The 13267-nt window shown below is 40.8% G+C and overlaps 1 protein-coding gene across 1 annotated transcript in view; it reads right to left on the bottom strand.

Annotated features, from left to right (window-relative positions):
* Nucleotides 1-12964, bottom strand: part of cog4 (component of oligomeric golgi complex 4) — a 104188-nt gene extending 91224 nt beyond the window's left edge. The window contains exons 1-2 of the mRNA XM_059992504.1: nucleotides 12830-12964; nucleotides 7059-7141 (exon numbers count right to left, since the gene is read on the bottom strand). Of these exons, the coding sequence (XP_059848487.1) occupies nucleotides 7059-7141; nucleotides 12830-12949 (203 nt within the window). The 5' untranslated portion in view covers nucleotides 12950-12964. The remainder of the gene's footprint in view (nucleotides 1-7058; nucleotides 7142-12829) is intronic.
* Nucleotides 12965-13267: the final 303 nt, after the last annotated feature.

The raw sequence follows: 13267 nt of genomic DNA on the forward strand, positions 1-13267 counted from the left end.
AAGTCCTCTTGCATATCATTTGACAGAACTATAAAAATTATTTTCCCACAAGAACTAAGATACTCAACCTTTATTTACCTACAAGACACAGGCTAATCAGTTTACAAGGCAGCTTATCATATCATCACACCTATTGCACATGGTCTGCAACTTATTCCTTCTTGCAAGCTCAACAACTCCTTTTATGTTTTGCTGCTGACTTCCACTAAGGAGCAGTTTAAAATTACCATTTAACCTACCACCATGTCTTTGAAATGCAGGAGGAAACTAGCATACCTGATGGAAACCTGTGCATCCACAGGATGAGCGAACTTCACACAGGTAGCAACCAAAGTCAAAATCAAACCTAGCTCCCACAACTGTGAGGCAGCACAACTAACTGCATTATGGGTAAAGGATTAGCTGATTGGCAGAAGGCAAAGAACAGGAATGAAGGGCCCTTTTCTGGTTGGCTGCCGATGACTAGTGGTGTTTCTTAGCAGTTAGTATTGAGTCCACCACTTTTCACTTTCTACATGAATGATCTAAATGGCAGAATTAATGGTTTTGTACAAAGATAAGTGGAGGAGCAAGTAGTGTTGAGGAAGCAGGGAGTCTGCAGAACATAGAACAGTCCTGCACTATATAAAACCCTTCAGCCCATGACATTGTGCCGACCTTTTAACCTACTCTTGTTACGAACCCCGTAACTGGGTTACTTACCAGCAAAGATAGAGACGTCCGTTGGAGTCTGATGGCACTATTTTTAACAGTATTTATTAGTAAAAATACACAAAAATAATATCAATGCAAATATACAGATAATATACGTCGTCAATACTGAACATAAAAGTGCGGGAATAATAATAATCAATAAGAAATAAGCTCTGTCGTTGTCTAGGGGATAATGAATTTAATGAATTGTCCGATGGAAATATACAGTTCACTCAGGCTGCTGTCGGAGGTGGGGGGGGGGGAAGAGAAAGAGAGAGAGAGAGAGAGAGAGAGAGAGAGAGAGAGAATATATGAGAATGGGAACAGTTACCACTAAGTGTTTTGCCAACCTTCCTTTATGATTTTGATCCGTCAGTGTCTCGTTGTTCTGGCCATTCAAGTATGACCTCTCCTTTAGCTAAACCGTTCTTCTGTGATGAGCCCGCCACCCAGGCAAGGGAGGACACACACGAGCTCTCACCAGCTTCGCTATAAAACGCTGTCACTGGATTTCTAATGTTTCTCCTGGTGTGTCGAAGGGGTGTTCCCCAGACCCGTCTTTTATCCTCACTCACGGGGTCTCAGATGTCAATCAGGTTGGGATGATGCAATCCCTCAACCAGACCACTCTGGTTGTCCCCTGAGGGGTTTCAATGAATAGTACAGTACTCAATACACAATTCCTTCTCCAAGAGACAATAGCAGTAATCAGTGGTTCCGTTCCGCTTATGTCAGGAGACATTCCACCTGGTTGTGTATTCTGCGTCTCTCTCTCTCTCTCTCATTTCCTGGGTCTCAGACCCCAAATAATAGCGATCTTGCGATTCTCAAAAAGGAGGGGGCAACTTTGCACCCTTCGGCCCATCAGAGTTGCTCCACATTCGTAACACTAAAGATCAATCTAACTCTTCCTTCCCACATAGCACATGGATGAAAGAAAAATGGAGAACTATCTCAGAGTCTCTTAAATGTCTCTAATGTATCTGCTTCTACCACTATCCTAGCAGGGCATTCCTAGCACCCAACATTCTGCATATATAAAAAACTTACCTTTAATATCCCCATGTTCCTTCACCTGTTGAATTCATCCAGCAATTTGTTTTTCCCCTCACAATCCACCAAAACCTGTGTGCTATGATCATCAATTCTCATTTTCCCTAAATTCTACCGAAACTTGCAATTCGAATCATTGCTAATCTCCCAAGTTTCCTCTGCTGTAAGGACAACTTCATCCCTCCAGATGATTCATATAACTAATGAATCTTTTAGATCCCAAAAGTCAAACAATCACTAGAGAACAGGAAACCATTCAGCTATCAAACTGATAACAGGAACTAACTCAGCAATTCAGCCAGCTCCACACCTCTGCTTTCCTGTAGCCACTGCAAATTACTTTCCTTCACAGACCTAACTCCCTTTGGAATGCCTTGATTGACTTTGTTTCAATTGGTAGCAGGTTCCAGATTTCAACCACTCCATGAATAGGAAGAGTTTTTCCTCATACTTAAGCTATCATTCTAATTCACTTCCTCCTCTCTAACTCCCATCACCAGATGCCAGCTGCACCATGTTAAATTTGCAAACTGCATGTCCTTAAACATCGCAATAAAGGACACAGCTTCTTGAAGTCAATCTAAACTCATCATGATTTTCTGCACCACTATCAAATCTCTACTCATCTGACTCTGGTAAACTTCCTCTGTATGTTCCCAGATTTTAAACATGATCAGGTTTCTGAAATATTCCCCTTAGCAAGTTTAAGAAATTGATTTCTGGTTACTGTGTTTGCCCGTAAAGGATTTTTTTTTGAAACAATTGTAACATTTGCAACTTTCCAAATTCCTGAAATCTATAGATGGAAGATTACAGCCAGTAGCCAAAGCAACAAAATCATCTGTCCTGTACTCAGAGATGAGAGTAGCAAATTACAGTGGACTTCAGTTAATTGCACTATCAGAGCAGCCGCTTATTTGGGACAAATCTCAAAGAACAAAAACTAATCGAGAAGTTAGCCAGGATTCCCTTCATTTACCTGGGACACTTTGCCACTTAAGTGGAACAGCAGACTGGTACTGAACAGTTTCTAACTAGCGTTAGTTGCATGAACTTATTTACCTGTTAAGATTAGGCTTAGAGCAAGTAGTTTTAAATAGCATCAGCTGTATGTTTTTGTGTTCAAGATCAGTAATTTTTGTCACTAATAATTGATGAGGAACAAACAGTAAGATAATTTAGAATTGTTTTGCTCACTGCGGTTTCAAAAATTCAGGCTTCAAGAGGCCAGAAACATCCAGGAATGAAAACTAAATTATTTCACTACTTTGACAAGTTAGGAACTATGAAAAATTTGAAGGTATCAACAATCATCTTGAATGTTTCAATGAAAATGAAGATTTGGAGAATGCAATTGTTTAAAGAATTGTTTGAAGGCAGTCCATTATCTACACTAGGTCTCCACACTGATTTTGTTCATTTACAGTCAATTGAAAGAATATGGCAGCATGTTGGTTGTCTGTCATATCTAATGAAGACCGTGAAACCTGGGCAGAAGGGTCTTTAAAGTGGAAAAGCCATTGTACTAGGACAGTTCCCTTCTCTCAAACTCAGAAGTCTGGGTCCAGTGGTATAAGAAGTTATCACAAACCTGGGTCTCTCTTGGTTGCAGTGGATAACCAGGATTTCTTCTGTGCCTTTTCAAACATTACAGAGCTGCTTTCTTGGCCATTGGACCTCACTGCTGATCTCATTCACCCAGTCTTCGGGAACTGATAGGACAAGCAAGTTCCTATTTCACTGGAGTAGCTAGCTACCCTCACCTGCATTATGTTTTGTAGCTTCAAAGCATTAAACTATTTCAAAGGAAAAACAAGAGAGCTGGGAATGCAAGTCAACTCTGTTCTTTACTTAAATGAGGTGTCATGTATTATGTAATAGCATCATGACCCATGCAATTCACAAATTTTAAAAATACAACCATAATGAATGGTCTGGTAACACCATTTGTTTGGTCAGGCCATTTCTATTTAGATGTTGCAATTCTGTTCACAGTGTTGCAAAGAACTACAGTCTACAAATTAGTGAATTTGAATGAATCAAGGAAGCAGACATACCAATTACCTTTGTTCTTGCCTTGAGGGAGGAGATGGTGGCCACCATTTTATGAAGAGACTCCATTTTGTGAGCTAAAGTTACTTGGCTTGATCAGTGTTCTGAAGTAAACACAAAGTTACTGCTGGACTAGGGATAAGTTATTTGTGAGGTGTTCGTTGGTTCGATATAACATGCAGGTTTGTAAATATTGGGTTCTCGGTCTGGTCTGTGTGATTCAAACTGGTTGCCGATTACCAATTGTCACTTGCTGGGAAGAGGGCAATAAATGGATGCTGGCCTGGAGCTGAGCCACTAAAAAGGTGTTAAAGGTCAGACACATGACCTACCACCAATGACAATGGAATGCAATATTTGAATTGGTAAGAAATGAGTATAAAAGCAGAGGTTCTCACATACAACACAGCAATAACTCGGTAGAAGATTCACTATCATGGATGTGAGGCACGCACGGACACAGGGAGATTTAAAACAGAACTATGAGGAACATGTGACCAGCAGCAGAAAATCCTTTTTAACTGGTATTATATTTTCTACTCCTTAACTGTTCATTGCCACAGAAGTTATCTTTTCTCCAGTACACGTTCTTAGTTGGATATCTGCGGCCTTCAGTTTACTATCTTTGAAATGCTGTACAAATTCATTTTGTGGAATGACTGAAACAGCCAAGCCAGTGTTCACTTCCATTTTAATTAATTTGCCATTCACTGCTGGTGTAAGCCATATACTAAACAGGTATTCGATTGTCAAGCTGCTTGGGTCCTAGTGCCCTTCCCTTGGACAACATCAGTGGCGTGGAGAGGAAAAGGCTTGCAGCTTGGGCAACTGCCGGCCTCCCATACAACCCTGCCCAGGCCTGCACCCTGGAAACCTTCCAAGGTGCAAATCCATAATCTCACGAGACTAACGGATGCCTATTCTGTTGTGCAAGTTCACTTGTTTCTTCATTGAGACAATAAAGGAACGTCTTGGTAATTACAGATTTTCTTTGTGCCTCCCTGATCATTATTACAAGAGGTGATTCTTGTAATAATGCTCACTTTCATTCCTGACTACAACTCAGTTGTCTTTGCTGCTTCCATTGATACAGCAATTTCAACTGCTCTTTTAAATGAATGTTGTGCTTCAGTTAGCTCTGTTTTTGAATGTTTTCTTGTAAAATTCCATAAACTAAAAGATTCTTCAGTGCATCATTAAGTCAATGGCTGAACTGACAATGCTCAGGCAATCTCTTCAATTCAGATACATACACCAAAATGGATTTCCCTTCCTTTTGATTTCACCTATGAAACTTAAAACATTCTGTAATCAACAATGGTTTTGGTTCCAAGTGTTCATGTATTACTTACATAACATCAGCAAAGTTCAATTCTGCTGGTTTGGTTGGAGCAGTTAACTGTATGCAAACTGGATGCCTTTAAACCCAATCCACTGAGCAAAACTGTAACTTGTTTCTCATTGGCTATTTCATTAGCTTCAAACTACTGCTGAATTAGCTCAAGTATACATAAGCCCATTGCGCAATTGAATCTGGCTGTCTTTTCAATGTAGTCAGCCATTTATGCCCTTTTTTATCACTGGTACCGACTGTACTACATTCTTTTACTCGCCATTCCTCACAGGGCTTTTTTTTTTAAAAAACTCGAATGTCTTGCTGCACTTCAACAGGTCAATAGCTGCCTCAGGTTGATTTTAAAAATAATGTCGTGGCTACGATAATGTTTTGTAGTTTCAAAACATTAAAGCAATTCAAAGGGAAAACACGAGAGCTGGGAATGTGAGTCTAACTTTGTTCTTTACTTTAATTGAGGCGTGCACATATCTCATGGTATTGCGCATGACTATTGCAATTCACTTATTTTTACATACAACCCGTATTTAATTATTTAAACAAACAAGACCAAAGGTGCAAACATGAGGATATCTACAGGTGCTGGAAATTCAAACTACAACACACACAAAATGCTCATGGAACGCAGCAGGCCAGGCAGCATCTACTGGAAGAAGCACTGTTAACGTTTCGGGCCAAGACCCTTCCTCAGGACTAAAAGTGACCAAAGGTGAGTGAGCTGTCCCAGAATGCACATGACAAGTCCCCCCACTAAAGGTGCTACCCCACCCGGGACACCCCATACAGGCAACGTACATTGGATGAGTTCCTAATGGTTTCAACAGAAAAATTAATACACAGTTCTTTTAGTACTGTATTTGAATGGGTGGTGTCCTGATTTGTTTTGTATTTTATTTAAATACATAACTTGATACTCAGTTAAATGGTTGTTTGTCTTTTTTATACCTTATAATTCTATGAACAACCATTTAACCTAGTATCAAATCATGTATTTAAATGAAATACAGAACAAATTAGGATACCACCAGCCCTAATACAGTACTAAAAAAATTGTGTATTAATTTCTACCGTGTCCCAATTAGCTGGAATCCACTGTAATTTGTAAAATATACTAATATTGACATATTGTCAGATCATCCTCCCCAACTAAAACATCAGGGTAATCTTAGCCTAATACAACATGAAAACTTGAAACGTCAATAACAGAGCAACCATGATTTTAACAATCAAGTTCAAGAAAAATATTCTGGTTAGAGGCACATAGTGCAATAATGTGAAAGCTCACACCTATCTCTAGTGTGCTTTATGATTTTAACAGTGGTATCAATCAAGCTGCTACGGATAACCTAATTCACAGTTTGAGCAACTCAAATGCATACTCCATCAGGGTATGAACATCTGCAAATAATGGACTAAACAAGGTTTATCATGAAGCTGGGTGTTTTAGTACCACATTCTATGATATTGGCTTAAAGGACAAACCAATATGTGTGTATGCGGTGATGCATCATTGACTACGGATCTCCTCCTGGTGTGCAGTACAGCCACACATCCAGAATGAGATCCTGCCGATTAAGCAGGTGCACAACTCTATCAGATTAATGTGTAGAGGCAGAAACGAAGCTTATGAGAGAAGCCTAAGAAATCTAAGGTGGGATTCATCCTTAAAGTAATTACTCTCTATGTCTTCAAATAGGTTTAATTGAACGTATTTTCCTGAAGGGCATTAATACCAGTGCACTAAAAGATCCAAACTATATTGCAGAACATACAATGGGAAAGTAATTTGTCCAACACTATGGTTTAGATACAATTAGTAATACTGTGAACTCAATCAGAGAAAAAAAATTCTCCCAGCTACTGTGCATTAACTTTTGATTCATTTTGTCTTAAAATTGGTACCCACCCCATCCGATGCAGAGCGGTCATTTTACCCTCCAGGCTGCTCTGCTGTCCAACAAGAGCCTCGAGTTCTGCTTCGACCTCCTTCTGCATTAAGAACATAAGAAAACAGTTATCTCGTTCAAAACAACAGTAAATCTCTGCATAAACACCTCTTACAGATATACTAAATTACAAATGATCCCAATAGCAAACATGCTATCCTTATAAAGGTCTTACAAACAAGACCACACAAAAACTTTTCGGGAAAATTATGCTTTCCAATAGCACAGAACCTCACCATGCTCCTTGCTAGTGTAGGTCCACAAAAATACTTTTTCCACAAACACATCAGGTTTTGCTTTACAATTTCCAATTCTTCAATGAAAAAGGTATTCTGCATCATTAAGTCTGAATAGAGAGTCTCTCAAATATATATGACTATGGTATCTAAACACCTTGGTAAATAGGTTTGTTATCAAGGTACACTGAAATACATTGTTTTGCATGCCATCATTCGGATCATTTCTTTACATTTAGTGCATTGAACAGCACAATATGAAGAGATTGTGGCCACATTAGTAATGACCTTTGAAGAATCACTGAATTTTCAAATGGCTCCAGAGGACTGAAAAATCACAAATATCACTCCTCTCTTTAAGAGGGGAGGGAGGGAGAAGAAATAAAATTATAAGACAGTTAGCCTGACTTCAGTGGTTGGGAAGATGTTGGAGACTATTATTAAGGATGAGGTTTTAAGGTACTTGGAGGCACATGACAAAATAGGCCAAAGTCAGCATTGTTTCCTTAAAGAGATACCTTGCCTGAAAAATCTGTTTGAATTCTTTGAGGAAATAACAGGCAGGATAGACAAAGGATTATCAGCAGATGCTGTTTACTTGTATTTTCAGAAGGCCTTAGAGGGTATCACCCATGAGGTTCTTAACAAGTTAAGACCCCATGGTATTATAGGAATGGTACTAGTATAGATAGAGATTGGCTGACATGCAGGAGGCAAAGTGTGGGAATAAAAGGGGCCTGACCTGGTTGGTTACCGATAACTAGTAGTGTTCCACAGGTGTCAGTATTGGGAGTGCTTCTTTTCACATTTAAGATCAAAGTTTAAAGTAAAATTTATTATCAGAGTATATACACGTCACCACATGCAACCCCGAGATTCTTATTCCTGTGGGCATACTTAGCAAATCTATAGAACTATAAATGTAAACAGGATCAATGAACAACAAACTGTGCAAACAGAAATATAAATAAATAGCAATAAATAATGAGAGCAAGATAGAGAGTCCTTAAAGCGAGACCATCGGTTGTGGGAGCATCAGAAACAGAATGAGTGTAGTAATCCCCTTTTGTTCAAGAGCTTGATGATTGAGGGGTAGTAATTGTTCTTGAACCTGGTGGTGTGAGTCCTGAGGACTTGCACCTTCTACCTGAAGAGTACTACATCTAAGGGGGGGGGGGTGGGGGTCAACGTTTTAGATAACAGAATTGAAGGCTTTGTGGCCCAATTTGCAGACATACAAAGATAGGTGAAGGGCAGGTAGTGTTGAGGAAGTAGGAAGTCTGCAGAGGGACATAGACAGATTGGAAGAATGATAAAAGAAATAGCTGATGGAATACTGTGTTGGCAAGTGTATGGTCATGCACTTTAGTAGAAGGAATAAAAGTGTAGACTATTTTACAAATGGAGGGAAAATTCAAAATTCCAAGGTGCGAAGGGATCCTCCTGCAAGATCTCTAAAAGTTAACTTGTAGGTTGAGTTGATAATAAGGAAGGCAACTGCAATATTAGCATTTGGAGAGGATGAATAAGATTATGAGAGGCATTGATTGTGTGGATAGTCAGAGGCTTTTCCCCAGGGCTGAAATGGCTAACATGACAGGGCACAGTTTTAAGGTGCTTGGAAGTAGGTACAGAGATGTCAGGAGTAAGTTTTCTTTTTTAAAAATGCAGAGTGTGGTGAGTGTGTGGAATAGGCTGCCAGTGATGTTAGTGGTAGCAGATACAACAGGATCTTTTAAGAGACTCCTGAATAGGTACATGGAGCTCAGAAAAATAGGGGGCAATGGGTAACCCTAGGTTACACATTGCTAAAGTAAGTGCATGTTCAGCACAGCATTGTGGGCCAAAGGGCCTGTACTGTGCTGTAGGTTTTCTGTTTCTAGGACTGGCATATAAGAGCAAGGATGTGATGCTGAGGCTTTACAAGGCACTGATGATGCCTTACTTATTGTGAATTGTTTTGGGTCTCTTATTTAAGAAATGATATGCTGGCATTGAAGAGGTTCACCAGAGGTTCATTGGAGGTTCACGAGAATGATTCCAGGAATGAAAGGGTTAATATCTGAGGACCATTTGATGGCTCTGGGCCTATACTCACTTGAGTTTAGAAGAACACCAGGAGGGGGAATCTCATTGAAACCTATCCAATATTGAAAGGCCTAGACAGAGTGGGTGTGGGGAGGATGTTTCCTATATTGGGTGAATCTAGGACCAGAGGACACAACCTCAGAATAAGGAGCTTACATTTAGAACTGATCTGAGGAGGAATTTCTTTAGCCACAGGGTGGTGAATCTGTAGAAGTCACTGCCACAGATGGCTGTGGAGGCCAAGTCTTTGAGTTTCTTTAAAGCAGAGATTGCTAGCTCCTTGATTAGTCAAAGGATACAGGGAAAAGGCAGGAGAATTGGGTTGAGAGGGATAATAAATCAGCCACGATGGAATGGCAGGAGACTCAATGGGACATACGGCCTGATTCTGCTCCTAATGTCTTATGGTCTAGTACAAGAGAAAACAGTAACAGAATGCAAAATGGAGTGTTACTATAAAGAGAAAGTGCAGTGCAGGCAGACAGTACAGTGCAAGACCATAATGAGGTCAAGAGTCTATCTTATCACACAAGTGGGCCTTACTACAGCAGGACAGAAGCCGCCTTTGTGCCTGGTGGCACGTGCTTTCAGACTTTTCTATCTTCTGTTGCATGGGAGAGGGGCAAAGAGAAAACATCCAGGGTGGGCACAATCTTTAATTATGTTGGCTGCTTTTACTGAAGCAGTGAGAAGTGCAGGTGGAGTGTAAACACCCTCTCAATGAGATTTAAACCAAGCAAACCAGGGGTGCCCCATGTTCGAGCCCAGCTCTGTACTAATTCCAATTAGAATACAGCTGAGCTTCCAGAATTAACCTCATTGTCTCAGATTAGACAGGAGGGGAGGAAAGGGTTTCTGCTCCTGGATTGTTCACAGTATCCTCTAATGAAAAGAATGTGGTAATTACAAAGATAACAGGTAAGTGCAAAGGATTCATAAACTATTTCTTGTAACTGTATTCCTTGGCTTTTTGTAATTCTCGATTTAGATATTCTAAATATATTCTACCTGCTTTCCATTCTTGAAATAAACTCAAATTACCTTCTAACAATCTTTTGAATAAGCACCTTTTATATGAAAACATCTATTAGATGAGAAATAACACTTACAGAGGTAGTAACTTCAAACATCACATAACTAAACCTAAAGGTAAAAATCAGATGAAAGTTCTACTGCCCACTTATCCATCAATCAAAAATGGAAAGGTTAACAAGCAAACCTCCAGGATCATCCCCACCTAGAAGAGCATAAGTGAAAGCATATTCAGTTGAAAAGATTATGACCCTCTTCAAAGAGTTGGCAAGTTATATCAAACACCACAGCCACCACACTTGATCCTCAATCAACATTTAAGATAACCTGATTATCTATGGCATCTTTCTGTGCACACATGGGCTGTCACATTTCCAACATTAAAAACAGCAATCACTCTTTCTAATATGAAGTGCACCCAGCGACCAGCACTATAGAAATGCTCTATCTACATGCACCTGGCTATACCTCAAAAAATCTTCATCTATCAACTCCACCCTTGCTCCCCCACCAGACCTAGCTCAGTTTGTCCATTATTTTTCCAGAACCTTCCCTCCCATTCTGTACAATACCCCTATCTCAGCACTTCCTGCTCTCCTTAACACCCACAATTGTGTTACCACACACAGCTCCAATCTGCTGATCAAATTTGTAGATGACACAACATTAATAGGCTTTATTCCAACAATGAGACAACCTACAGAGAAGTCAACACCCTGACACAGTGGTGCCAAAAAGGATAACCTCTCTCTCAATGTTGAAAAAACAAAGGAGTTGACCATGGATAACAGAAGAAAAACCCCTTTTGATACCAATGGGACTGCAGTTGAGAGGGTGAGTAGTTTCAAGTTCCTCTGTATACACATAACAGAGGATCTCAAAAGCACAACAGTACCTCTTTCACTTCAGACAGCTGAAGAAGTTTGGTATGAGTCCCCAAATCCTCAGAACTTTCTACAGGGCACCATCAAGAACATCCTGACTTGCTGTGTCACTGCCTGGTACGGGAAACATACTACCTTCAATCGCAGGGCACTCAGAGAGTGGTGCAGACAGCCCAGTGCATCAGTGGATGTGAACTTTCCTCTGTTCAGGCCATTAACAGTAGCAGGTGCATAAAAAGGGCCCGGAGGATCATCAGGGGCTCCAGTCACCCAACCACAAACTGTTTCAACTGCTTCCGTCTAGCAAACAGTACTGTAGTACTAAGGCCAGGACCATCAGGATGTGGACAGCTTCTTTCACCAGGCCATCAGATTGATCAATACATATTGATCTGATTGCATATCTGACTGTACATACATGTACACAAAATAATTATCTATACAATCTTAGTGTTTGGGCAATATCCTCCCACATTTCCCTTCCTTATTGCTCCTACATAGCGACAGATGCACAACATAAAGATTTTTACTCCCTCATGTTGAGAGAAGGATGTAAGAAATAAAATTAATTCTAACTTTAATTGCACTTTATAAAAGCTATCTCCCTTCAGTCCTAGTGCAAGGTTTCAACCTGACACATTGCTAACTCTTTTCCCCTCACTAACATCACCAGACCCACTGAATTCCACCAGATTATTTGCTGCTCCACTTTCTAATAACTGAATTCTGTTGTGTCTCTACAGGAATATGTAGTGTATGAACAAACTTCTATAGGTTGAAAGTATCCTGATTGATTGTACAGTATCAGCAATTTGAATGTGCAGGAACATACAAAGCTGCAGAGCAGCAGACACAGCCCAATACATCAGGCACATCCCTTCCTGTCATCTGTAGTATTTACATGAGGTGCTGCTCAAGAAGGCAACATCTTTCACTATCCGGGCCATGCCATCTTCTCACTACTGCCATTGGACAGGAAGTACAGAAGCCTGAAGTCCCACATCACCAAGTTCAGGAACAATTACTTCCCTTCAATTATTAAAATTAGTTGAAGAACTGAATAATCTTAATCACTACCTCAGAATAGCAATACTCTGGACCACTTTGCACTGCAACGGACTTTTGTTTTATTCTAATTGCGTTCTTTCTTGTATAATGTATATATTTTTGAGAGTGTTGTGTACATGATGTTATGTGCCTGTGGTGCTGCTGCAGGTTTGCACTGCACCCGTCCGTACATGTACTCGATAATAAACCTGACTGACTTTGAGCAGGTTTGCAAAGAAACACCTTCAACAGACCATGGACCGGAACACCGGACCAATGACTGTTCAGACACAGACGAAAACACACAGGCACGAACACACGCACAGACGTACACACACTGACAGAACTGTTCACGACCCCACAATCTGCGCCCGTGGGCATTGACGGATAAACAGGCAGTCGCAGTCCCTGGTCCCTCCCCTCTCCTGCCAGGCTGTCCCCCACCTCCTCGCTGCACAGCTTGCTGTAGGCTTCCTGCAGCTCCGCGATTTCCGTCAGTCCCTCCAGAAACTCCATGGACAGGCTGGAGCTGCGGCCTGCAGGCGACGTGGAGCCAGCTGCCATCTTCTCCGTCGCTCGGCAACGCTTCCGGGAACAGTCGAGGACCCCACTCCTCGGGCTGACCAGCAACTGCCTGACCCAACTCTCCCGAGCAGGTATTTTCTCCCTGCTCCAACGACTCCAGAAGATCCCAGCTATTGGACAGGCTTACAACTAATCATCCACAGCAACAAAATAAAATCAAGCATTACAGAGCAGTTAGGGTTAATGTCCACCGCTGGAGGCACAGCAGTGAGTGGGTATTTCATATGTAGCCTTACCTGGATAGGTGATGCAATTATCTAGCCGAATCAGATATATCCATTTAGCTGTAGAACGATC

Source organism: Hypanus sabinus, chromosome 17 (genome assembly GCF_030144855.1).
Source record: "Hypanus sabinus isolate sHypSab1 chromosome 17, sHypSab1.hap1, whole genome shotgun sequence".
NCBI lineage: Eukaryota > Metazoa > Chordata > Chondrichthyes > Myliobatiformes > Dasyatidae > Hypanus > Hypanus sabinus.